This window comes from Varanus komodoensis, unplaced genomic scaffold, assembly GCF_004798865.1.
Source record: "Varanus komodoensis strain SLA01 unplaced genomic scaffold, ASM479886v1 scaffold6_4, whole genome shotgun sequence".
NCBI classification, from domain to species: Eukaryota; Metazoa; Chordata; class Lepidosauria; order Squamata; family Varanidae; genus Varanus; species Varanus komodoensis.
Genome location: NW_025336347.1, coordinates 14,885,403 through 14,912,497, shown reverse-complemented (window position 1 = coordinate 14,912,497; position 27,095 = coordinate 14,885,403). Strand labels below are relative to the sequence as shown.

Here is a 27,095-nt window from a genome sequence, read left to right as displayed (position 1 = left end):
GGTCTACTGCTAGTATAACTACATTTTATCCGACCCAGGATTTGGAAGGATAATTATGCACATTCCTATTTTCCTTGCAGAGCAAATGGAGAGGTGTGTGCCATGTGCTATTTTAGGTCATTTGTTGTATGGAATGCTGCAGTTAATGAAACTGGGCTGAAAGGTGAAAGGATAATATATTCCACATTAAAAGCTCAGAGCTGCGATCCCTGCTTAAGCCAAACTGCTGCACCGTGGGACAAGGACAAGATGGGGGGGGGAGGCATCCCCAGGACTTTTTGGGCACATTCTTATGCTAGGATAGAGCAAAGGTCAAAAAAAATGCTGGAAGTTGTAGGTCTTTGTTCTGTCTAACCTTGTACAGGACTATACATTTAAGGGCCTAACTTTGTTCACAGAACTGATTATCTGGCAAAAACAAAAGCAAAATTATTCCATAAATTTCTATATTATTATAGTAACTATTTCTACCACCCAATATTCAAGCTCTCTAGGAAGTTTACAAAAGATTAACATCTTAAAATATATCAAACATAACAAAAATACCATTTACAAAACACTTTAAAACATCCAATAAAAATCCCAGCAGTTAGAACTTTATCCTAGGCTGTCAAATGTCTGGGAGGAAGTAAGGGATAAGCTTAACCTAGCACTGAAAGGAAGGCAGTGTTCATTCAAGACAACCTCAGGGAGGAGAATAGCCCATGATCAAGGCACCACCGCCAAGAAGGCCTCCTCCTTATTGACAAACTTTTGGAAGAGGCCCTAGGGGGGAAAAACCCTTGGATTACTGTAATGTTTGGGCAAGTTTATACGTGGAGAGATTCAGTGTCTTACTACATGTGCAAGTGCATTGTCTGGGCATATATAACTGTTGAATGGCACAATAGAACGCAGCTTCCCATAAACCCTCAAACATGGAGGATTTCCTTCTCCCAAGATCAGGGCTGGGGGAGGCAGAAGCGCTGCCAAGATGCCTCATAGATGCATCATACCCCTCCTTCGAGAAGCAAAAGCAGCTGGGGTGGGTCTTGGCCCAGTCATGACTTTTCGACTATCCTACTTTCCAAGGGAGGTTTCAGAGAAACATGCGTGATGCTGCTTCTGTCCCTTGGCAGCAACCTGACCCGAATCCCCACTCGTTCCAAACCTATTTGCCTCTCAAGCAACTGGCACAAATCACAGCAAGTAAAGAGCAGCTATCAGGCCTGGAAGCACGGAGGCAGCAATGCATATCAATAGGTACAGAAATACCCAACAAACAGCAAAACTACAAAATGAGACTTGGGAAAACAAATACATTTAAAAGCTCTGGGGCAGAAAAGGGAAACTATGTGTCCCTCTTAGGCTTATTTCCATATGGATGACCACAGTCACACCCAGCCAACTAGTCCTAAGGCAGAACAAAAGACAAAGCGCCTCACACAGTCACAACAATGTCACTTCCAGTGAAGAACAACCTGCTGCTATATATATGTTCGCCTCGAATGCACAACTCTAATGCGCAAGACACGTGCCATTTTTCTCTCTCTCAAAACAAACACGCTTAGAATAATAGAAGAAAGTGCAATGGAAGCATTGCATGGTGCAAATCAAAGCACAACAGAAGAGGAAGCACTGGCATGGTGCCACCGGTGGGCTGGGTCCTGTACTAGCACCTGATCCCTGCACCCAATTAAACTACCCAAAGTGATGCCGTACACTCCAGAAGCAACAGTCTGTGTGAAGGTTACTGCAAAGAATCTGGCAGACAGCCGTGCGAGTGGCAACTCCGCTCTAGCTGACTTGCAGGAAACCTTCATATATCACAGCTGGCTGCCGCGGGCATAGATCTGCACCCCGTTTGCAAGAAGAAAATGTTCTGGATAAAAATGGGCATTAGTGCATGAAATCAGCTTGTCCTCATAGCTGTGGTATTGCTTCACTAATGGAAGCAATTAGTTCTAATCCAGGCTACTGCATAGTGTCCAATCCCATGCATGTTTGGACTAGAAAAAAAGTCCTAGAGCTGGCTGAGGGCGCTGGGCATTGTGATACTTTTTTCGGTTTCAGCAAGCCTCGACTTACATGCTTATCGTCTGTGAAAAAAACGGTACAGACCCCCTAGGAGGAAATGAAGTGTCAAATATTGAATTCAATCTGAGTGCCCTACCTCTGCTACTTCCTATGCAGTTAGGGCATTTGTACTATGCTTAAGAACACGAACAAATGTTCCACAAACACTTTCCACTAATAGTGGGAAGACTCAGTTAACAGCATGTATCAGAAGATCCAAACATTATATGGAAGAGGAATTTGGCCTTTAAAAATTCCAAACCTTAACAATGGTCATATTAATTGTCATGAATAACCATGACATTTCTATGCAATGAATGTAAATGCCATTTGCCGCTTCTTCAGGAGACTATAGTCTTTGGAAAAAGTTATTAATGTAGCTGCCTGAGCTCGGCAAGAAGGCAGCCAGCTCCAGTGCTCACAGGAACTTGGTCTTTATTGATCACCCCCATTTTATGTTAAGTCTTCGTTTCCAGTCAATGGTCCTTGATGTTTTCTTGATTTCAAAAGGGAAGCATCAACATCCAGTGTCATTTCTTCCTGTGTTCAATTACTCTTACAAGAAATGTGCTCTTCTCTTTGAAAGCTATGAATTCCACAATGGCCTGAAATCTAACTGAATTTTGCCTTTGTCCATAGAGAAAATCAGATTGGATTAAGACCGTACCTTTTCTGGGACTAAAATCCAATACATGTAAAAGTATTCTGCAAGACCTTGACATGTTCAGTTTTCTGTGCAACACAAGTGTTGACAACATTTTTCCTTTAAATTTATTAAATTTTAAGTTTGTTCTCTTAATGGTTTTACCATTCATTCTTTCTGAGAGTTAAACGTGACTCAGATCAGGGTTTGTTAACATTTCCATTTATACACACACAACAGTCTTGTGGCACTTTAAAGACTAACAAATTCATTCAGGCACAGGATTTCGAGTACACCGTCCCCTTCATCAGACTGTGTCCCTAACACTGACTTTTTTAAAAAGCATTTTAAGTGCCACAACATTCTTAGCTATTTTTTGCCTCAACAGACTAACATGGCTACCCACCTGGAAAACAATGTTTGCTATTTCTTCACAAAAGCTTCACAGAACTATTCTACAACAACATAAAGGCAACAGAAGCCCCTGGGCAAGAGCTGCTCTCAAAGCTTGATCTTCGAAGCCTGGTGTTAATTTTTAAATCTTTAAATGGCTTTAGGGCCAGGTTAGCTCAAGGATCATCCTCTCCTGTATCTACTTGCCTGGATCAAGATCGGAGTCCTGGGTCCCCTTGGCAAATGGCGCGAGGCAGGTAGCCTTTCAAGTGGTGGTACCCCAGCGAAGGAATGCCCACCTGAGAGAGGCTCCCTGGCATCCACGCTGTCATCAAGTCAGCACTAGGTGAAGATCTCTTTATTCTCCAAGACATTTTAGGCCTTCGGTTTTACAAAAAGTACTGTGTTTTTAGGTCTTTATACCACTTTCTGGCTTTTGTTCTTGTTTTTACTCTTTTATACATTTAAGGGTGTTTAGGTCAGGATCTACTATATAGTTACATTTTATGTTTCTAAGTGTTGTAAAGCAACCAAGAGCTTTGACCATTATATGGTATAAAAAGCAAAATTAATAAGACAATAATAGACACTTATTTATTTTAGAATTTATAAAGCACGTCAATAGTCCTAAAAAGGACTTTCTGGGCTGTGAACAATTAAACCCAAAAAATACAAAAATACAAAATTGCACAATTTAAACAGCCACATAAAACAGTTAAATATTAACAGGTATAGTAAACTAAAACCTTAAATAAATTCATATAAAATTTAAAACCACTTAGTTACTAAAATGCCTGAAAAACAAGACTGCCTTTGCCTGGTACTGGAATGACTGCAGTAGGAGTGCCAGGTGTACTGCTCTGAGGAGCCTACTCCACAGGTGGGGCACAACCTCCCCCAGGCTATGCATCCTGTCCTTTAGGGAGAGTGCAACCCTGTCCGGGACAGGTGGAAGGCCCCACGACTGATCAGAAATCCCACCTACCAACAGCATCTTATCTGGATTAAGCTTCAATGGATTGGCCTTCATCCAGTTCATTACCACACCCCAGTTCAGAATGGAAACCGAGGGCCTCACCTGGGTTTGATGAAAATGAGAGGTAGAACTGAATGTCATCAGTGTGCTGGTGACTTCTCAGACCAAAGGACCTCTCCCAAAGGTTTCATGTAGATGTGGAAAAGTACAAGGGATGGTATAGAGCCCTATTGGTACCCTGTGTATCAATGCCATGACGTAGAGCAACTATCCTCCAGCACCACCTTCTGGACACAGTCAGCCAGGTGGGAGTGGAACCACTGCAGAAAACTGCAGTGAGGACCAGGGGAATCAACGGGATTGCACTCCCACTGCTTCTCTCCCAGCAAAGGTCATCCCACAGGGCGACCAAGGCAGGTTCCATCCCAAACCGCAGCCTGAAATCCAGTTGAAATGGATCTAGATAATCTCTTCCATCCAAGAGTGCCTGAAGCTGCTTGGCCATCACACACTCAACTTCTTTGCTCAACTACCTTGCCCAGCAGAGACCTTACCAGTCTATGTTCGGTAACATCCCTTGGGCCCAGGTTTTTGGCAGTGGTTTGATCACAGCCTCCTTAAGGACGGCAGAACTACTCCCACTCTTAAAGAGGCATTGGTAGCCTCCTGGGCCCAACTGCAAACCCCCTGTTTAGATCTTTTAATGAATCATGATGGGCAAGGGTCGAGCAAGCAGGTGGTGGAATGAACCATGCCAAGCACCATGTCCACATCATCAAGCCACAATTGAAACTCACCCATCAAAATCAGACCAAATTGGGCCACCCATCAAAATCGGACTTGCTGCAAGAGGGCAGATGGAGTCACAAATCAGGGTAAGAGATATTCTGCATCAGTGAGGAAAAGCAACGCAACATGAAACGGTCCTTTGGAACAGTATCCCATGTTAGTCTTACTGGGTATTAACTCTAAATAAAGAATCCTCTCCACAGCTTCAACAGGGCTCTCCCTCTCATACACACAGTCCATTATTAAAAAGGAAGGAAAATAAAGGAACTGACAGCAAAAGCTCAATTTAACAGAACACCTCTGAATATGAGGTTCTTTCACTCTACCTGGTGGCTCACCTCTGCGTTTTCCTCATGAGTGCAAAACACTGTTAACTATTTTCTGCTCTGCAAGTCCTGAGCACCATGCATGCAGGCATCATTAACCTTCTGAAATGAGATTAGATGGTTTTAGCAGCGCTGTTCCATATCCTGGCTGCCCTACAGAGGTGGAAGTATGTACCAATTTTCTAATGCCACCATTCTGGTATCCTTCCTGGTTGGTAGGAAGCTTTCATTTTCCATAAAATAAACAATCCTTGTTTGGTTGCTTCCTCTGAAACACACTGTGGCACTGACATCAATGGAATATTCAAGCACAGGCTCTGTTTTAATGTAATTTTAACATTTTGCATCACCTGCTTCCAATGGATTTTTAATAGCACTTTTTTCCCCTTATAGGCTGATAATTCCAAAATAGGTATTCTTGCCTCAGATGCCATTATCTAGGCAATACAATGCCCATTATAAAAGCTAAACAATATAGATATTAGAAGTCAATTTCTACCTAGGTTCTTGACTTTTAAACTACTTTTAAAACCAATTTGATAATCTTAAGGAGCTGGAATCTTAATCTTGGTGCTTTATTTTAATTATTGTTCCATCACAATTACTTGGACGGCTTTTTGATGTGTGTTTCTTTAACCTTTCACCAATAAAGTTAACCAACTGTCATTACATAACAGTACTGAAAGAGTGACTTGTCTTGCTACAGTTTCTGCAATTCAGGCAAATGGCTGTTTCAGTTTCCTTGAACACTTAAAGTCAGGAAACTGGAATCACAAAGAGAATTAAACATGCTGCCTGCACCAACTTGCTACTCAAAGATAATCAAATGATGCTTAGAACCAAGCTTAAGGAAGTGATCTTGATTCCTCTATAGCTTCCCATCCCTATAAGTGGCCTACTTACAGAAACATCACTCTAACCATTATGCCGTATCCCTAATGGAAGGGAAGCACATGGACCTCTCCATTCAGACTGCAGTCTCTTGATTTGTACTTCCCTGTACTGGATGGATGGATACCAACAACTGCCTACAGCAATAATTTATTATTTAAAGCTCACCCTTCTACTAAATACAGATAGATCATAAACATAAAGCCATACCATATCATTATAAAAGTACAACTACAAACAAATTTCTAAAAACAGCAATAAAGAACATATAACCAACACTTATAAACAAGACAAAAACCTAAAAGCAGCAAGGGAAAACGATATGACATGTTATCACTGGCAGGAAAAACCCCAGTTTTGTGTTAAACCCCAGAAAAAAGAAGAGTCTTCAATATCCTAAAGAAGGCAGCACAAAGAGGGGCCCTCCATGCGCACAGTTACTAGTGTGGCGTCCTCCACCTTCATGAACCTGCTCCTGATGTGTGTCCTCAGTACCAATGAGGCCCTGCTCCCACCATCACCCAGTATGAATGAAATGCACATCCAGCCCTCCCTTGTGTCTGAACATTTTTAGGGGTGAGAGCAGTGGGCATGCTAACTTTCAAAATAATCATTTGCTGCTGCTTAGCTACTCGCTGAAGAACGGAAGGCTTCCTCAGAACACAGTTTCAAAAGTATTGCACTAATTCCTTGTATGTTGATTGTCAAAATTTGAGAAGAACCTTCTCCAATCTAATTTACCAAATATGGGGGATGTATCACAGTTCTTTCCCTCATGAAAAGCTCTTGAATCCAGCAAAAGTGTTGATAAATGAAAAGGAAAAATTTGCCTACTCCCACCTCCCATCTACAGCCCTCTTGGATCTGCTCCAGAATTTGGGGAAAACTTTACAAACTGTGAGAAGTGGCATAGGTGGCTGCAGGAGAAAGGGGGAATTTGTAGGGACCTTCCCCATCATTAATGAATCAAAAAGTCTTCCATAAGAAAACACTGCTGGATAAAACCCAATATTACCATATCAATTTTTACTATTGCATTTGTATTATTTAGTTTTGATCCTCCATCATTAGTATTTAGAATTAAGATTTAAACCAATATTATTTTTTCATATAAATTATTATTTCTGTGGATTATGGGATGCGGGGATTATACCAATACATCTTACAAATCAAAAGCCCCTTTACCCCTTAGTTAAAAAAATAAATAAGGGACAATCTTATGCAAGTTTAAACAGACCTATAACTCCTTATAATTTGTTTGGCACGGCCAAACAAATAGATATTTTCTTTCTGTCTAAACTTGCACTGGATTGTGCCGTTTGTAACGTTTCAGTCCCATTATATCAAAGAGAAAATCAATTTTATTTCCTAAAGGTAAATGGATTATCTCACAAAGTACAATCACAAAACACGGATTGCTTCATGAAGAAGATAGTAGATTTATTACAGTAGTTGAGAAAGCCCTCTTCAATATTGCTAAATTCCCAAGTAGAAACCTTATTAGTGCGTTGCTGCAAAAGTACAGAAGAATCTTGTGGCAAGCTCACTGCTCAAAAACTGACATTTTCACTGAGGCTTATATGCTGTGGGGCAGAAGGCTACTTTATTAGGAAAAGAAGGGTATCCATCCAAAGCGAGGCCATAATATGTGACAGAGAGCAGTAGCGGAGTCCTTGTGCTAGCCACTTGGAATGGTTTCTAAGGGGGCAACCCCAGGCAAGTGTAGGCAGAAAAAATGCCCACAATGTCTGGCGGCAGCCCTAACAGCCACTCTGAGGGCAGCATCACAAGGTACAGGGGAATCCAATGTGCAGCCACACTGTGCCACCAAGTGGAGGTACGGATGTAGCAACAAGGAAAAGCCCTGCAAAATGAACCCAGTATCAATGCTGTCTCCATGGCTTTTTGATCAACAGTCTCAGCAGGACTGGACAACACTGGCCATTCCATCTCGGTTTTGCTCACCTGTGGGCCTATCGGAAGCTGTCATCTGCCAACACTACCTTCCTGCCACATAAACATGAGTTAAACAAAGAACAAGTTATGTTTCTATGCAACTGCATAAATAAACACAGATCAGGGACTTTGTGTGTCATCACTCGCACAACATTGGATGAGCGTTTCTTTTTATCAGAACATCCTGTAGCAGGCCTTGGAAGGACACTGCATTTGTACAAAAGCAGGATACCAGCATGAAGCCACTGAACTGGAATTCATGAGCAAATCCGACACTAGAATTTGGACTCCAATAATGTTCCTGGGCTTGATGAGCTCATTAAAGAAATGTATCATCCCCCTTTAGGTATCTAGCATGCCGTTCATCAGCAGGAGCTAGGAGCCCATCCTACTCTCCCTGTGACGTATATTCCATTGACCAGCACTTGTATTCATTTGTGCTCTGTATAATAATGCAACACACCCACTGCTTTCTCTGGCATTGCTTGACCTCACTTTGTATACATCCCCCCCCCCCGTGCTTCATTCTGTCCTGAGGCCATATAATAGAAGTATACTCTGCTTGAAGGCTACCATTTCATGCATCTGATGAAGTGCGACCTCCCTTACACAAGCTTGCATTGTACCACAGTATATTTATTAAATCTTAAAATGGCACAAAACCTTTTATTCTTCAGTTTCAATTTGGTTCATGCTTTAACAATCAAATTATGCACAAGTAAAACCATATATTGTACGATGGTTTTATATTTTATTTATTAAAGGAGGTATGAACAGTGTAATTTATTTAAAATAGTGCACTAATTCACAATCTTTATGTAGTGCAAAGTGATTAAACATATTCAAAATAATTTGTATCAACTCTGTTCACTTTGAAAATGATTTTCTATCTGCATTATTACATAATGGGTCTTGCAGATGTTTAAAGACACTGATTTCCTGAATCTACCAGTCTAATATTAATCTTCAAAACTATCAAATAGAACTGTTTCAGAGAAATCTCCAACAGAAAAAGGCAGGGAGTATTATTCAGTATGTATCAGGAGGTCAAACCATTTGGCCTTTCAGCAGAGCTCATTACATGAGGGTCATAACATGCCTAGTTGCTGGTAGACCGGGCCCCAGGATGCCGAAGGAAGAATGTGTTCAGGAACACAACACAAAGAGAGGGGGTGAGGAAGTACCAGTATCAAAGGAAAGGGAGCATCATAGAGCTCAGTGAGGTGGCTGAAGGAGGTCAAGAAGCCGTGCATATCAAGGCAATGCCCCCTAACCAAAAGGCAGGGATTGAGAGCCTGCCTAGGGAAGGGTCAGTCAAGGCCTGGGATGGTTCTGCAAAGCCCCGGGGTTCAATTAGCGAGAAAGCCGCTCTCTGTGGGAGAAGGTGTCTCCCGCACTGCTTTGGAGCAGGGCTGCTGGGCCTCGGCTGCAAAGAAAAGCGCCCTGCTGGAACAGGACTTGTTTTTTTATTCATTGTTAGCATTTTTATGCCAGTTTATCTGCTAAAGACTGTCGAAGTGTGCTACAATAATCTAAAACAGTAACTCATTAGAACAATAAAAGTGAGAACAGTAACAACCAGGAAATATTAAAATTATAGATTCTGAAAGGCTACCGTGAAAAGATGCAGCGTGGTGCATCTTCATATGTGGGCAGGTGCAGAATGAGGCATGTGGTCCTTTAGCTTGCCAGGTGCTGAGCCATTTAGGCTTTGAAGGTCGGGACCCACACCTTGCACTGAACCCAGAAAGCAATCAGCAACCGGGGTAGGTCTTTCAGGACTGGCTTCATCTGGTCTCGATGCCACACAGCCTGGCTGCTGTGTTTTGCCCAGTCAAACTTCCAGATACTCTACACCTGAGGGAGGCCCGATGGAAAGCACACTGCGATCACCTAAATACAATGTAACATAGGCAAGGAAAGCTGTTACCAATTCAGCACAGCTCAGGAAGGGGTGCAGCTGGTGATTAAAGTGTGGTTGTGCCAGTGTGCCCCACGCCGTCTCTGCCCCTGAAGATCCATGGATAGCTAAGACCCGAGGCACTCCCAAGCTGCACACCTGATCCTGCAGGTGGAGCAAAACCTCTTCTCAAACTGGTTGAGCCCCAGTGCCTTTTCCTGACCACTGGCCCTCTGTTGTCCAAATGTAACCTGCTTGCTCATCCTCATCCAGCCTATTATGAAATGCAGGCAATGTTTAAATTATTGATTTATAAGATTTCTATCCTGCCTTTCATTTTTAAAGCACTCATTCTCATTTCTTTTTTAAAATGCTTACATCATTCTCATCCTCCTCCTCTCAATGTGATCCTCACAGCAACCCTGTGAGGTAGGTTGGGCTGAGAGTCTGTGACTGGCCGAAAGGCACCACGTTGGCTCCACATGGCTGAGCAAGAACTAGAACCCAAATTGCCTGAGTCCCAGCTCCACACTCTTAACCACTACACCACACTGGCTAAGTAAATCTTAAACAAAATCCAGGAGAAGGCAGAGCCTTGCGGGACACCACAGGCCAATGGCTGTAAAGCCAAACTGTGATTTCCCAGCACCACCTTCTGGACAGGGCCTGACAGAAAGGATTAGAATTACTGCAAAACAGCACCTCAAAGCCCAGCTCCATCAGACAGTCTGGGAGGATATCATAGTCAGTGATCTCAAAAGCCAGTGAGAGATCTCAGAGAAGTAACAAGGTCATGCTTTCCCCATCCACATCTGGGTGTCATTCATCAAGCTAACCAAAGTTGACTTAGTCCCACATCCCATCCAAAGGCTGATTGAAATGGGTCCAGATAATCTGATTCTTCCAGTTACATCTGGCCACACACTTTTCAATCTCTTTAGTCAAGAATGGTACATTTGAGACTGGCCCATCATTCGACAGATCTCCTTGGTCAAGGGTAGAGTTCTTTAATAAAAACCTTACTGCTGTTTCTTTTGAGCAAGAGGAAACAGCCCTCTCCCACAAAGAGGCATTAATTGCTTTCCTTACTCATGACATCAGTCCCTCTTTGGCTGATTTAATCAGCCAGGAAAGGCAAGGGTCATGCACACAGATGTTAGCCTTCACCACTCCAGATACCCAGTCTGCATCCTTAAGATCCACTAGTGGAAAATAATTCAAAAGAACTGGACAAGTGTTTGCTGAGGTTTCACACTCTGACCTGTGATCAGTGCAACTAGAGTAACTTTATCCACAAAGAATGAAGCTAATTGTTTGCACTGAGCCACCGCCTGTCCACTGTGTTTCTGTCTGATAGAACAGAATGGACCTTATGGTACGCTGACCTGTACAAAATTACTTGAATCTCGTAACCAGTGGGCTTTTAACCCTATTTGTAAAGTGCATATGATCTCATCACCAGAACAAAAAAAAAAAAAACCCACTGTAACTCCCCAAATGCCTCAACGACTCAGAGAAGTAAGATAGAAATGTTGTTCTGTTATTAAGAAGAACCACTCTCAGGGTTATCTGACATACATTTAACTGAAATTAGATCCTATTGAACTCAACAGGGCTTGCGTTTGAGTACAGCTGTATAGTATTTTATTGTATACCTATGAATTGGGCTTATATATGTTTGAGAAGATTCCAAAGTAAAAAAAAAAAAAAATCACAGAAGTGCCAGTTTGTTTTGTAACAACTTGCTCAGTGTTTTCAAGATAAACTCCTACTTCGAAGATGATCTAAAACACAGGATCATGTATTATTTAACATTTATGCATCAAAAACATGCAACACAAAAATACTGCAAACTAATTAACTGCATCCATCCACAAATGGGTTGCCATCTGTGAACTCAAGAATGAGGTTGATTAAAGTAAGAGTTCTTCCCTTCTGATGAATGTGTTTGCTTCTTTATAGAGATGGGGATTAGTGAGAGGTACATGGGAGTTAAAGTACTTCTCTGTTGGTTGCTGTTACTCAAGTGAACTCTAGAGGGAAATATGTGCACTTGTACATGCAAGATACAAATACACCAGCACGTCTGTGCAATAGGGTGTTTTAGAGCTACATTAATGTGCCACGATCCCTTTGGGACAACAGAAAGGGGAGAAAAGTGAAAGGGACAAAAAATACTTCAACTGGCATCTTGCTTGTAGAAGCAGAGAAAACAACTGCAATGCCTGAACCCTTTTCACAAAAGTGCTTATGCAGCATAAGCAGCAGAGCTGGGAAAACATTGCTACAGGTTTGTTCTGCAGGAACCATCCTTCTGTGTCAGTGGATCAGTGATGAGAGCAGCTTCCTACAGCTTACCATGGCTGCTTCTAATAATCCCACAGGCATGAGCTAGGAAACCCACATTGAACAGAAGGCAGACACATGCAGAGATGAACTCTTTCAGCTAAACACTGTTGGTCAATACCAATGTCTTCTTCTTTGGTATAGAGTAATTTTACCCTGCTCTTCAACTGAACGACTCCCAAGACAGACCTGCCCCTCACACTTAGGCTATAAAGCAGTGATTCCCAAAATGGGCGATATGGGCCCTCTGGGAACTGGATCTTTCGATCCAGCAGGGCAATGAGTGTTTTTTCAAATCTGTAGTAGAGCAACAGAGATGTGGTGGTACTTGGGTTATCGCCCAAGAGGGAAGTGGGTGGCAGCCTAAAAAGGTGTGAGGACCACTCCTCTAAAAGGAGAGAACAGGGTTGGCTAGAAGAGAGAGGGGGAAAGGAAATACAGACAAATGTTCTTTCAACGACTAGTTCAGATGGAAACCACACAGGGAAAGAAGTCAAAGAAACTCATCCCTCAGCAGAATGGCCCTTTGTCCCACCTCTCCCTCTGCCGCAGCCTCATGAAATGCTAAGGGACAGTTTGAAGGACAGAAAGTTTGTGCAATATTTCCTGAATTGGATTGTAACCAATAGAGAACTAAGCTGAAAAATGATGATAAACACAGGAAAACATAACCCATTAAAATTTATTACAACCCCCCCTTCCTACCGATTTTTACAGCATAGACTGCATCCTATTGCTCTGACAGTGAGGAAGCTTCTCCTGATATCTAGCCTGAATCTGGGTTGTCACAACTTGAATTCATTATTCTGTGTCCTACACTCAGGTATCAGTGAGAAGAGATCTTGACCTTCCTCTTTGTGACAGCCTTTGAGGTAGATATCATGTCCCCGCTCAGTCTTCTCAAAGCTGAACATGCCCAGTTCTCTCAGTCTTTCATCACAGGGCTGTTTCCAAACCCTGGATCATTTTTGTTGCTGTTTCTAATTTTTCTGCATCTTCCTTAAATCTTGGTGCCCAGAACTGGACACAGTATTCCAGATGAGGTCTGACTAGTGAGGAGTATAGGGGAACTACTACTGCTTGTGATTTGGAAGTAATACTTCTATTAATGCATCCTATTAATATTAATGCATTCTATTAATGAAAATGGGGAAAAAAGGCACAAGCCTCAGATGTATTTTCCTTCCCTCCTTCTCAACACACAAAACAAGAAGGTTTAAGCCATGGGTCCTCAAACTATGGCCCAAGGGACAGATCCGCCCTACCATGGCCATCCATCTGGCCTGGCTTGCTGCGCAGGCAGGGAGGTGGTGGCTTGCTCGCTTGGAGATGGTTTTGGACTTGCTGGGAGATCTCCGAGTGAGCGAGCGAGCCACCGCCACACGTGCCCGATGCCACCTCGCATGCACCCGAAGCCACCTCACTGGCCCACACCCCCAAGCACCCCCACCTCACCGGCCCATGACGGTCACCACAGCCTTTCAACTGGCCCCCTATTCAAAAAGTTTGAGGACCCCTGGTTTAAGCCTTCTGATCACAATTCTGAACACAATTTCCTATTACACATGCATACAAGAAACTATAGATTGTTCTGGTCATAGTTAGTGCCAAACTGATTGCAGAGTCCAGTTTGTAAATTTGTGAGTAGAAAAAGACACAGATCAAAACGAGAAACATTAAACTTTTTTCCCTTCTCACTTGAAAGGGGAGGGAGAAGGCTTTGAGTCCAAAATTCATGGCAGCTCATCCTAATCACAACATTCAGAGTTGGTTGTGATACCTGAACCAGGTCAATGGGCCTATACTACAATTTACTTCTCATACTTATATGCGCTTCTTTCTTAGAAGAGAGAAATTGAAACAGAAAAATCCCAGCTAGGGGGCAGGGGTAGAGAAATAGTAGCCAGAGACAAGATACATGCTAGCTCCTTACGAAAGCACAAAGCAGCTCAGTAGCTTCCCATAAAGACCATGATTCTATTTCAATCTTCCTGTCTTCAATACTGCAAAGTCAAGTGTGCTCAGACCATTCTGGAGGTTATGTGATGCAAACAGGTAAAAACATATATGTTATATGTATGCATATTTTAGTTGCATATGTAAAAGTTTAAGAAATAAATTGCAGAAAAATCCTTTTGCCTATGTTCAAAGGGACTCAGTACTCAATATACATTTCAGAAGCCCCATCTTTTAAAGAGGCATATGGCATCAATTGGCATTGATAAATGAAAGGATATAACAATAAAATGCACTGTGCTAAATGCTAGTAAAAATGACAAACTAAAATACTATTCCCATAAAAGGAGCAGTGGTAGGTACCACATTACAAGCCTAAATAATATATCATGCATTACATACTTAAACATTTTATTCCACTTCCCTGTAACTATTTGTATACATCTGAAAATATCAGTCCATGACATCTTTTGGAGAATACAATTAACAATGAGTTGGATGAGAATCTTTTATTGTTTCATGCTATTGTATTTTAAAGCAATTTCTGACTTCATTAGTTGTGTTTAAGTGCCACCTAGTGTTAAAATTAACCAATTTCTCTTCAAAAGACATAAAGATGTAGACAAGCTCTTATGGTAGGACAGTCAATTTCCAATTAAGTCTTTAGACAGTATTGTTTCCTGGTTGTGTGTGACTATTTTAGGCTTCGGCAAGGGGCGGCACAGAAATGTTATAATAATAATAATAATAATAATAATAATTTAACAATCTAATTATTATTTTTCATGCTATGATGTATTTCTAGCATCTTATACAACATTTGTCAGGAAAAAGGCCTACCACTCCCAGCTCCCAGCAGTCTAACCTTGCCCAGGGGTATGCCTTCACTTACCAAAGTCCCTGCCTGCTGGAAGGTTCTCCCAGGCTTGGTGGTAGAATGGTCAAGAAGAGGAAATGGGCAGCACCAGTGAGGAACACTGACTTCTAGTGTGTCTTGTTTGCACAGATCCATCGACAAACATGGCAAGAATCTATGCCCATGGGAAGGAATGGGGACAGCAGAGGCCCATTCCCATGCCACCTCCCTCGACACTTTCTCTGTGCGCTGCTGCTCCCCTCCCAAGTTGGGAATGGGTTGGGTGCAGCTGAGGACTCTTGGCAGTCATCAGGGCCAGTGGATTTCCAATCATGCCACTAAGAGTACTGGTGAGGCATTCCTGAGTTGGGCATTGTGGTCTCAGATGTAACTTCTTGGGTAACTCAGGTGCTTAGGATGCAGCCTCTGGGAGAGACACATTCCCATGTGGAACAAGAACAGCAGTGACAATGGTAATTGTCCGGCTGCTGTGTATTTTTACCAGTTAGCCGCTTTTGGCTGTCTACTGCTGGCTTTTCAGGAGAGGGGGGCTTAAGAATACCTTTGCCTCTGTGTTCCTCTTGCTCTGTATAGGTTGCCCGTTGTTCTGCATGTTCAGAGGATTATAGGCAGCCCCACTGGACTGCTTGGTGGATTTCAACCATCACATTAACACACAGTTATAAACAGCAAGTGGATTTTGTGGAGGAAATAAATAAGTTGTGGTTTTTGGCACATATAGGGTAGCACGCACAAAAGAACAAGATTCAGAATGTACCAGTTTGGGGGGTGTTCCTTGATACATCTTTGACACTTGGAACTCAACTGGCATCCATGGCTCAGAGTGCCTTCTACCAGCCTGGACAGAGGGATCCTGGCCTCAGTAATTTATGCTCTGGTAATCTCTAGATTAGATTACTGCAACACATTCTATGTGGCCCTTGAAGATGGTCCAGAAGCTGCAGCTAGTGCAGAACGTGGCAGCCAGATTAAAAACTAGGACCTGGAGGTCCAAACATATAGAGCAGTGCTAACCCATTTGCATTGGCTGCCTACATGCTGCCAGGCCCAATTCAAGGTGTTGGTTTTAACCTATAAAGCTCTACATGGCTTGGGACCACTCTATCTGCCAGGCATCTCCTCCAACCCCTATCTGCCAAGACACTAGACTCAGCCTCTGGGGCTCTCCTCAGGGTGTCAACCCATCAACAGGCTCAGAGGGTGCCAACTAGGGGGAGGGCCTTTTTGGTGGTGGCCCTCTCAACTTTGGAATAACCTCCCTGCTGCAGCCAACCTAGCACCACATTTGCCTTCTTTTCAGTGTTAGGTTAAGATAGCTCTCTTTGCAGAGGCCTTTAAAGACCTCTCTGGTCATTCAGGGGCCTGGTATGATTAGCCAGATGCCTTTTACTCAGCTTTAAACTGTATTTTAATTATCTTTTAATGTTCTTTAATATTATTTTAAATATTAATTGTATTGTTTTTATCTATTGTATTATATGTGTGTGTGTGCGTGTGTATATATATATGTATATAGTGTTGCACACTGTCCAGAAAACTTCAGCTACGGGTGGTATAGAAATGAAGCGAAATAAATAATTTAGTTGCAGAGCAGAAGGCAAGGTTGGCTTCCGCTCGGCTGTCCTCCTGTCAGCAGTCTGACACATTTTTATTCATGCAGGCCTCTGGTGTATAAGCAGTTCTGCTGGGTTCAGTGCTGTTTTTATTCTCATGTTGTTATTTAACGCATTTCTTTTATTCTTGTTTTAAACAAGTTTGCCTATGTTTGTAACTTATCTTGTATGCCACTTTCTTGCTAAAAAGGCAAGATACAAATCAATCAATGTATACACTAAAAATAAACTCAATTTTCAAACAGGTATATAGCCAAAACACTACCACCCACAAACAACTTATTCTAGAGAACAGCCACACTGCAAAACTATCTCTCGCCCCCTCAAAAAATCATGGAGGTGGTGGGGGGCAAAACAAGAACAGAACGAGCAAACAGAAAACATAAACTGATTGCTGGGGAAACAATGGAAAACATGAGGAAGTGAGAAATGTGGAGTTCTGGAAGTGGACATGGGCTGGCTAGTACCCAAAATCGAAGCATTATGCACTTTAACATTTAGTAATAGGTGCCACTGATACATAAGAACATAAGAAAAGCCATGCAGGATCAGACCAAAGGTCCTTCCGGTGCAGCGTTCCATATACCCAGTGGCAAACCAAGTGCACCCCAGGTCACTCAAATGGGATGGGTGCAAGACATCCACTGGCCCATGCTCCTCAGCGAGTGGTGCATGCAGGCACACCTCCTCTCGCGAAGGAGGAAGCACACACAGCCAGCAAGGCTAGTAATCACTGATAGCGAATCTCTTTTTGATGCAATGCAGATTGTTGGCCATCACCACTTTCAATGGCAATAAATCCCATAGTTTAACTATATACTGTGTGAAGTACTTCCTCTTATCTGTCCTAAACCTCCCACCATCAGCTTCATGGAATGAGTCCGTGTTGGAGTGCTGTGCGAGAGGGAAAAAATGTCTCCCTCTCCACTTTCTCCACGCCATGCATTATTTTAAGCACCTCCATCATGTCTCTCATGTCTCCCTTTACTTGCCTTTTCCCGGGCTAAACAGTCCCAGTTTGTCATAGCTGCTCCTCACTGGGGAGTTGCTCCAGCCCGCTGACCAGTTCTGTTGCCCTTCTCTGTACTTTTTCCCAACTCAGTGTCCTTTTTCATGTAAGGTGATCAGATCTGAACACAATATTCTTAAGTGAAGTTGCACCTTAGATTTGTGTAAGTAAGATCTTGGCAGTTCTGTTATCTATTCTGTTCCTACTTATGCCTAGCATGGAGTTTGCCTTCTTCGCAGCATCTGAGCAGTGGGTCAACATTTTCATTGTGCTGCCCACCAATAGCTCCATATCCCTTTCTTGCTCAGTCATTGCTAGCTCAGATCCCATCAGCGTATACTTGAAGATGAGATTTTTTTGCCCCGACATATATTACACATGCTCAAATTGAAATGCATTTTTCATTTTGATGGCCATTCTCCCAACTTGGAGAGATCCCTTTGGAGCTCCTCAAATCCATTTTGGTTTTAAATATCATAAATAGCTTGGTGTCATCAGCAAACTTGACACTTCACTACTTACTCCCGATCCCAGATCATTTAAGAATAGAGTGAAGAGCCTTGGTACTAATGCAGAGTCCTGCGGGACTCCACTGGTGACCTCTCGCTACTGGAAGAAATCGCCATTTACCCCTACCCTCTGTCCTAGAAAATTCTTCAAACAGATGGACCATAAAACACCATTAAAATATGACAGAACAAGACGCAACAACACACTAACTTTACTCCGTAGCAGGGAATTTTAAGTGCTGGATTGTCTATCAAAGAAGAAGGGGGGGGACAAAGAACCCGAGGAAAAACAACCACCATCACCCCTACCTCCCCTGCCTGTTCTCAACTTGGACCAATCCTTTACCCGTCCTAACGATTCTCTTCCTAAGCTTCAAACTATACGCCCCGCCTTGTTTTGGAGGGTCGATTATAGCAACAAGCATGCGCAGTAGGGCACAGGAGTAGAAAAGCAAGATCAGTCCGCTGCTGTACTCACACCGCCTACCAGGCGGGAGAGCCAATCAGAGTCTTCCCGCCTTCGCTCTCCTTTCCTTTCCTCCCCCCCCCCCCCCCACTGGAAGGTAACGCCGGCGGAGTGTTCGTGGATTATCGTAATGGCCCTAACGGATTAAAGTGTTGCTAGCTGTGGCAGTGTCGTGAGATGGAGGTAGTTTCTATCACGCACAAACATAGTTTTCTTAAGGTGCTATCCTATACCAGTCGAAGCGGAAAAGAAGGCTTACAAACTCCGGCTGCCCCAGCCAGGGTGGGGCATGCTGGGAGTTGTAGGCCTTCTGGCTAAAACTTGCATAGGATTGCGCCCTTTGATACGGAAGTGTGCACTGGCCTGCTATTCTTACAACCTCTCCGCTTTTCCACATCACAGAGTGGTCCGGCTGTATCACCCGCTTTCTTGCCCCGCTCTTCTCTCTGTGGTATCATCCACCAGCCGTCATTACTTCGAAGGGCTCTTCTGCGTGGCTTCCTTTTAACAATTCCTTTTGCTCCGCGCTTTTGCATAGACCTTCGAATGGGTCCGTTCCTCACAGTCTTTGAAAGGAACTGAAAGAAAAGGGGGAGAAATGGGGATGAGGGAATGATAGGTGAATGAAGGCTGTGCTCGCAAGGTTCCTTATTGTAGTTGTTTCTAATGCAACAGTACCCTCCTTCAGTTTCAGCAGGCAAGAGCCTCTCACTGTTTGGAGTAAAAATGTCGTTACGTGCTGTCAAGTCGACTTCAGCCTATGACGACCCTATGAACGAAGACCCTTCAAAATGTCTTAACCATGACAGCACCACTGGGGGAAAATGCCCTACGGTTTGCTGGTAACAGTTTCAAGAAGAAAAAAAAACTGCAGTTGCATCTTATGAAATTTCAGGCTGTACATTACTTGGCACCTTAGGGTGTTTCTGTGTGAGGTGTTATTTATGTTGTTATATTTCTATCCCACCTTTTTTCCTTTCAGGGAACTCAGGGCAGTTTACATAATTCTCATCTTAATCTTATCCTCACAACAACCTTGTGAGGTAGGTTGAGCTGAGAGTCTGTGACTAGCTTAAAGTCACCCAGTTAGCTCTGGTAGAATGGGGATTGCAATCTAGATCTTATGAGTCTCGTTCCCATATTCATAACTGCTATACCACACTGGCTCTCATCACCTGCCAAATTATGCCATTGCCAGCAAAATTCGTAGATTTTTGTAGGTGGGTACTTTGGATGATACCTTGCACCCCAAACCCTTCTGTGTCTACCCATTGCTGCTGCTCTATTTTTTTTCTACTATAGAAAACCTGTTATTGAAGGAAAGACAGAATAGCTGTGCTTTTTCACTTTGCTAGTACTAGGAGCCTTCTCTCCAGAAGTATATTTAGTGGTAATGCACTAATCCACCAAAGACCAGCATCAGAGATGGGCACCATGAGGCAGTTGCCAATCATCTGAGAGGTATTCCCAGTATCTTGAGGCAGGCAGACACCAGCCCAGCAGCAAAAAGGTCAGTTTTGCTGGCCCCTGCAACTTCTGGTGCCTGCCATTTTAATTCCCCCTCCCTGTCTCTGAGGTCCCAACAGATTGCTGCAGTGACTGTTTGTGCTGTCTTTTAGAGAGACTCTGGGACAATTAAAATGGTGAGTGCCTACATCAGTGCTTGCTGGCAAGGCACTGTTTCTTCTGCTAGCACCAGTCAAAGGGAATGGAGCTGCTGCCATCCAGGGGAACTTCTCTGGTGCCTGGCAAACAGTTTTGCCACCATCTCCTCTACCATGTGGTTAGCGGACTTTGCCACTATATCCTACATTGTACTGATAGATAACTTTGCCTCTTCCTGGCCCAAGGGATGGCTTGGTAGGGAGGACACTGCAAAGGGCCCACCAAACCTGAAACTGGCTGTGCATCCACCAGGCAGATGCTTAACAGAAGGTGGGATGGGGGATGCCAACTGAAGAACTGCAGCTCTAGCAATTCGAAGTAAAATGGTGAACAGGGTTTCTCCAAAAAGTGGAGATGTTGCTATCCACCAAACAGAAGCAAAAATATATTTGTGACCCCTGCTGTCAGGTAAACATTTCTCATCCATGTTATTGGATTCATGATTTAGCAGATATTTGTATGTGGGTACGATATAAATTGCATTTATAGCCTGCCTTCTGTGATAGAACCCTGATTGTTGCACATAGGATCCCAGGTGGTCTCTCATTCCAGCACAGAGCAGACCTATACCAGCTTAGCACCAGCAGAGTTGCTAAGGATCATGTGGCAGGAAGTTTGAATGGTGAGCGTGAAAGATCTTGTAAGAGAAGAGGATCAAATCTGTAGCGTTTCTGGGCAAAGCTCAAATGAGAGAAGTACAGTGATAGTTCACAACAATCAATAATTGACTGTTTTCTCAGTCTCTACGGACTTAAAATTTGCATCCTAGACTAGTTAGGTCAAAGCTGGTATGTGGGAAGTCCTTCCTAGTCTGGGCAGGGAGAGAGGTATTTGCCACAGTGAACCGTTACCATGCCCTCATTTCTTATTCAGTGTGTGGAGCAAAGTCAATGTTTTGTTGCTTGTAGTGAGTGAGGGAAAATAAAGCTTGAAGAGAGGCTGAACTAATCCAGAGCTGGAAAAGTTATGACTGCTGAAATACTTCTCTATACACTTCATGTGAGTAAGCACAGTGAAAAGAGATTCCAGCCTCATTTTGGCAAGATTATTTGGGAGCAGGCAATTGAGCATCCACATTTAGTGCCAGAGTAGCCAGGCACCTGTCCCTGAAAATCTGATAAATCTTTGTCTTATATGCTTTGGGAAGGCATGTGGGGACAGAAAAAATCTTCAGCTACAGTTACCTGAACTGCTCCTGGGTTGAATGACTTGCACCAGAATAGCTTTAGGCCAATCAGTGTTTGTGTGACATTAACATTGGCACTCTCATGTACACACCCAAATGAACTCAACATATTCAGGCATGCAGCAAAGTAATGTTGACATGCTTCTCCAAAATTCATTTCAAAGAAGGCAAAATACCATTATTTTTTTTAGCTTGAGAAATGTCTCTGTGGTTGTCTGCTCCTTAGAATAAGTGAATCTCAGGATAACCTTATTATGGAAAACCCCTTTGACTAATTAAAACAGAATCATACTGTGTCCAAGGAGCATTTGCCTTTATTAGTGAAGGGTAGCTACACTGCAGTCCAACTAATAAGAACTGTTTATAGGAGAAGAAGCTTCTGCGCATGTATCATTAGGAATTGTGATAAATCTGATGCATATATAAATACTTGTGCTGCCTAGCTTGAATAAGCTGAACGCCTGGATGCATGTGCCCACCAGTCTACCTGATGTAACTGGTCATATTACCTTTTTAAGTGCACATTTTGAAATTATAGTTGAATCACACGAATTTCACTTCTAATTCAAATCTTTATTATACTTGTGTGTTGCACATTCCTCTGCTGCAGATTTGGTAGTACAGCAATTCCATGTGCAATTGCTAAAGCTGAGTTCGATGTTGGTTTCAAAGTTTTCAGGAACTTGTATGTTACTTAGCATAATTCAAATCAGTATCTTGGAATCCTATGCTATTTATTTTTCTAAAGGGTATTGTTATCTTTGCTTCTTATTTTGTTTGATATTGGATTAAAAGCTAGGAAGCAGAGGGTAAGTGGAGATTGTCTTCAAGCAGATGTGTTTCAGTCTCTGTTTATATGTGCAAAGAAGGAATTAAGTTGAATTTAATGTGAGCTACTGGCAAAATCAGAAACTCTTGACTTTCTTCTCTTTAACCCCAATTTAGGAGATCATGTAATGATACCATAGTTATTGCCCATGGTTTATTTAACTCAGTTTGTTGCCCTACCCAGGGCTTGTTTAGTAGGTGATTGAATAGGACATGGTTTGTTTTCTTATTCATTGGGTTGCTTGTTTCCCTCCACAATTGCTGCTTGCTTTCTATTACACAAACGCCTTCCTCACATTGTAGTACTAGCATGTAGAGGAGTATCTGCTGCTGCTATTGTTGTTTTAGCTCTTCCCCACTGCCTCTGTAGCCTAGCAAAACAAGCCACGAAGAGCCCATACATCTGGGTTTGCATATAACCACAGCCCATAATTTAAACAATCCAGAGTTAACAATGCAACAGCAAACCATGAGTTTTCCTTTGGGTTGTTTGTGGGTACCAAACCATAGTTTGTTAGTGTGGCTGCAGTTATCATTGTTACATGCTGTCAAGTTGCTTCTGACTTTATCTCCGCCCTTTGAATGAATGCTTTCCACCATGTCCTGTCCCTGACAGGTCTGCTCTGTGTTTATAAGGGCTGAGCTGTGGCTTCCTTTATGGAATCTATCCATCTCATTTGATGGTGGTGGTCTTCTACATCATCCTCTCCCACTCCCGCCTCCAACTTGCCCTAGCATTATTGTCTTCTCCAGTATTGCTCCCCTGTGATGTGCCCAAAGTACAATAGCTTCAGTTTCATTGTTTTTGTTTCCAGGGCAAGTTCTAGCTTGATGTGCTCTAGGACCCATTTGTTTGACTTTCTTTTGGTCATGGCTACTGACTAAGCTCTCCTTCAGCACCATGTTTCAGTCCAGCAATGTTTTCCTGACAGCTTTCTTCATTCTCCAGCCTTCACACTCATACATACAATAGCATGGATGATCTTGATCTTCATTTCCGGTAAAACCCAGAATTCAACAACTCATAGCATGCAAAAAATTATGTGCAAACTAGGTCAGTGACTTCAGAATGGCCTAAGGAGATAACATAAGGAGAGCACATGCAGACAGTCTCAAGTTCAATCCCTTGTTAGGTAAAATGAATGTCAACAAATGATGGGAAATACCTGAATATGAGACTCTGGAAAATATCTGCCAAACTAGACAATACTGAACTAGATGTACAATTAGATGAGGTCTATGGTGAAATACTATAGCATGTTCAGTAATATCATGTTAGCTTTGTGTCTAAGCTGCATCAGCTACTAGTGTCATTCAGTAGGTCCTGTTTTGTGAAGTGGTTAGTAACATATGCATTGTACATAACCATGTACATTCAAAAACAATAGTAATGTAGGAAAAGAAATAGTCATAAGTATAATAATAAGTATGTAGTCTTACAACTACCAGTGTCAATTTCCAGTCCATGTACGATTCTAAATACAGCTATGTCCATATTATTTCTTTTTCTTTTCTTTAATAGTGTGGTAAAACTGGGTTATTACTCACCTAACTGAAGATGGCATCCTATTTAGCACAAGACATTCAGCTTGCAAAAAGACATGAAGAAATGTAAGTACTTATTTCAGAAGATGCCCTGCCTCTAGGTGTTAGAAAAATACACTTAACAGTTTGACATGCTTGGCTAACATTTTGACATATTTCCCTGAACTGTTTACACATATACCAATTTGTGATGTAATTTACCAAATAAGACTAGCTGGAGAGTTCTACATGAAAGATGTTTTGTAACTATACAGATACTCCAGAAAAAGTGACAGTTTCTTACACTGTAGACCTCTGCTGTGTTCAGTAGGGCTCAATCCTAGTACTTCCCTCTCAGTGTTTATATAGGATTGCCGCCTTACAGCAATATAATTTACTTTCTAAACTCAGTGGATGTTGTAACAATAAAAAGCTGTTCTCTTCTGTCAAAGACTAGGGAAAATGTACCCTCTGGGGGGAGCTCTGCTGCTTTTCTGATGAATTGCTAAATGAATCTGAAGTGACGATCAACACTGAATAACCTGATTAAAATTCTTGCTACAGCTGAGCAGTTGGCTTCTGCCTTCCTAAATTTTATCTCAAGTTTCATTTCAATACATTTTCCATATTGAAATTAAAAATGCAGATTGGTAAAACATCTTATTAAAAGTTTACATTTGGATTAATAACAGTGTTTTAGCTATACTTAACATAATTAGGTTTCTCACCCAAAAGGGGATTATAAAATTATCATCTGTAATGATTTTTATAATTGTATCAAAGAATGTCCATATGATTAGAGTGTTTGGAACTCTTAAAATAGGAAAAGCTCTGTTGTTGTTGTTAGTCGCGAAGTTGTGTCCGACCCATCGCGACCCCATGGACAACTTTCCTCCAGGCCTTCCTGTCCTCCACCATCCCCCAGAGTCCACTGAAGCTCACACCAACTGCTTCAGTGACTCCATCTAGCCACCTCATCCTCTGCCGTCCCCTTCTTCTTTTGCCATCTATTGTTCCCAGCATTAGGCTCTTCTCCAGGGAGTGCTTCCTTCTCATTAGGTGGCCAAAGTATTTGAGTTTCATCTTCAGCGTCTGACCTTCTAAAGAGCAGTCAGGGTTGATCTCCTCTAGGACTGACCGGTTTGATCGCCTTGCTGTCCAAGGGACTCGCAGGAGTCTCCACCAGCACCACAATTCAAAGGCCTCCATTCTTTGGCGCTCAGCCTTCCTTATGCTCCAACTTTCACAGCTATACATTGCAACTTGGAAAACCATAGCCTTGACTATACGCACTTTGTTGGCAGGGTGATGTCTCTGCTTTTTAGTATGCTGTCTAGATTTGCCATAGTTTTCCTCCCCAGGAGCAAACGTCTTTTAATTTCTCAGCTGCAGTGATGGTCTGCAGTGAACTTGGAGCCCAAGAAAATAAAATCTGTCACTACCTCCATTTCTTCCCTATCTATTTTCTAGGAAGTGAGAGAACTGGATGCCATGATCTTAGTTTTCTTAATGCTGAGTTTCAAGCCAACGTTTGCGCTCTCCAGTCAGCTCCTGGTCTAGTTTTTAGTGACTGTATAGAGTTTCTCCATCTTTGGCTGCAGAGCACATAGTCAATCTGATTTTTGTGTTGACTGTCTGGTGATGTCCATGTGTAGAGTCGTCTCTTGGCTTGTTGAAAAAGAGTGTTTGCTATGACTATCGTATTCTCTTGACAAAATTCTACCAGCTTGTGCCCTGCTTCATTTTGTACTCCAAGGCCAAACTTGCCTGTTATTCTGGTTATCTTTTGGCTTCCTGCTTTAGCATTCCAATCCCCCATGATGATAAGGACATCATTTTTTGATGTTAATTCTAGAAGGTGTTGTAGGCCTTCATAGAACCGGTCAACTTCAGCCTCTTCAGCACCAGTGGTTGAGGTATAGACTTGGACTATTGTGATGTTGAATGGTTTGCCTTGGATTCGAACTGAGATCATTCTGTCCTTTTGGAGATTGTATCTCAGTACTGCTTTTCCTACTCTTTTATTGACTATGAAAGCTACTCCATTTCTTCTGAGGGATTCTTGCCCACAGTAGTATACCTGATGGTCATCTGAATTAAATCCACCCATTCCTGTCCATTTTAGTTCACTGATTCCTAAGATGTCGATGCTCAGCCTTGTCATCTCTTGTTTGACCACATCCAGCTTGCCTTGATTCATGGATCTTACATTCCAGGTTCCTATGCAGTATAGATCTTTACAGCATCAGACTCTCCTTTCACCACCAGATACATCTGCAACTGAGTGTCCTTTCGGCTTTGACCCAGTCGCTTCATTCTTTCTGGCGCTACTAGTACTAGCCCTCTGCTCTTCCCCTGTAGCATATTGGACACCTTCCGACCTGAGGGGCTCATCTTCCAGCGTCATATCTTTTTGCCTTTTGGTACTGTCCATGGGGTTTTCATGGCAAAGATACTGGAGTGGGTTGCCATTTCCTTCTCCAGTGGATCACTTTTTGTCAAAGCTCTCTGCTATGACCTGCCGTCTTGGGTGGCCCTGCATGGCATAGCTCATAGCTTCATTGAGCTACGCAAGCCCCTTCGCCATGACAAGGCAGTGATCCATGAAGGATCTGCTAGACCAGTCCAAAAGTCTATCTCCAGGGCCCACCAAAGTTTCAATTCCTCCAAACCACAGGTCACAACCATCCACCATTTGAGAACTACAAGTTACATGAAATGTTTTTGTATATTTCAAATTTAAAACATAACATAAAAATAGCATTATACTTAGATGGTTTCCATGTTCCTTGTATGTATTCTGAAGTCTGTTTGATAAGAACAATGTTCTTAGAGGATGCACATAAATCCTCCATATTTCCCAGATGAAGCCTTCAGAAATTGAGTAGGAGAGAAAGGCCTGGGATTGTGTAGATTAAGTCTTCCATATCAAAGGCCTTATGGAAAGGGAGAAATGTCTTGGAGGAGACAGATTAATGCTGCCTTCCTAGTTGAGGCAGGCAAAATATGGGTGGAAGAGAAAATGGGGAAATGCTAACTGACCATAGTGTGAGTCTAATTCCTCCAAGGTGCCCTGAAGGGTGGAAATATCAACTCACCTCCTATCCTTTAATAGTCTCCTGTTTCTTTTACCTTTTCTAGGTTGTGTTCATTTCTTTCGGGCTGATTCTGCTTTCTTCTACTTCTC

General features: G+C 42.5%; 1 protein-coding gene across 1 annotated transcript in view; it reads left to right on the top strand.

The window, feature by feature from the left end:
• The first annotated feature begins 18,762 nt into the window (after nt 1-18,762).
• The window catches only part of CUNH3orf14 (chromosome unknown C3orf14 homolog), a 29,140-nt gene continuing 20,807 nt past the window's right edge, over nt 18,763-27,095 (top strand). The window contains exons 1-2 of the mRNA XM_044452049.1: nt 18,763-18,888; nt 23,907-23,995. Of these exons, the coding sequence (XP_044307984.1) occupies nt 23,943-23,995 (53 nt within the window). The 5' untranslated portion in view covers nt 18,763-18,888; nt 23,907-23,942. The remainder of the gene's footprint in view (nt 18,889-23,906; nt 23,996-27,095) is intronic.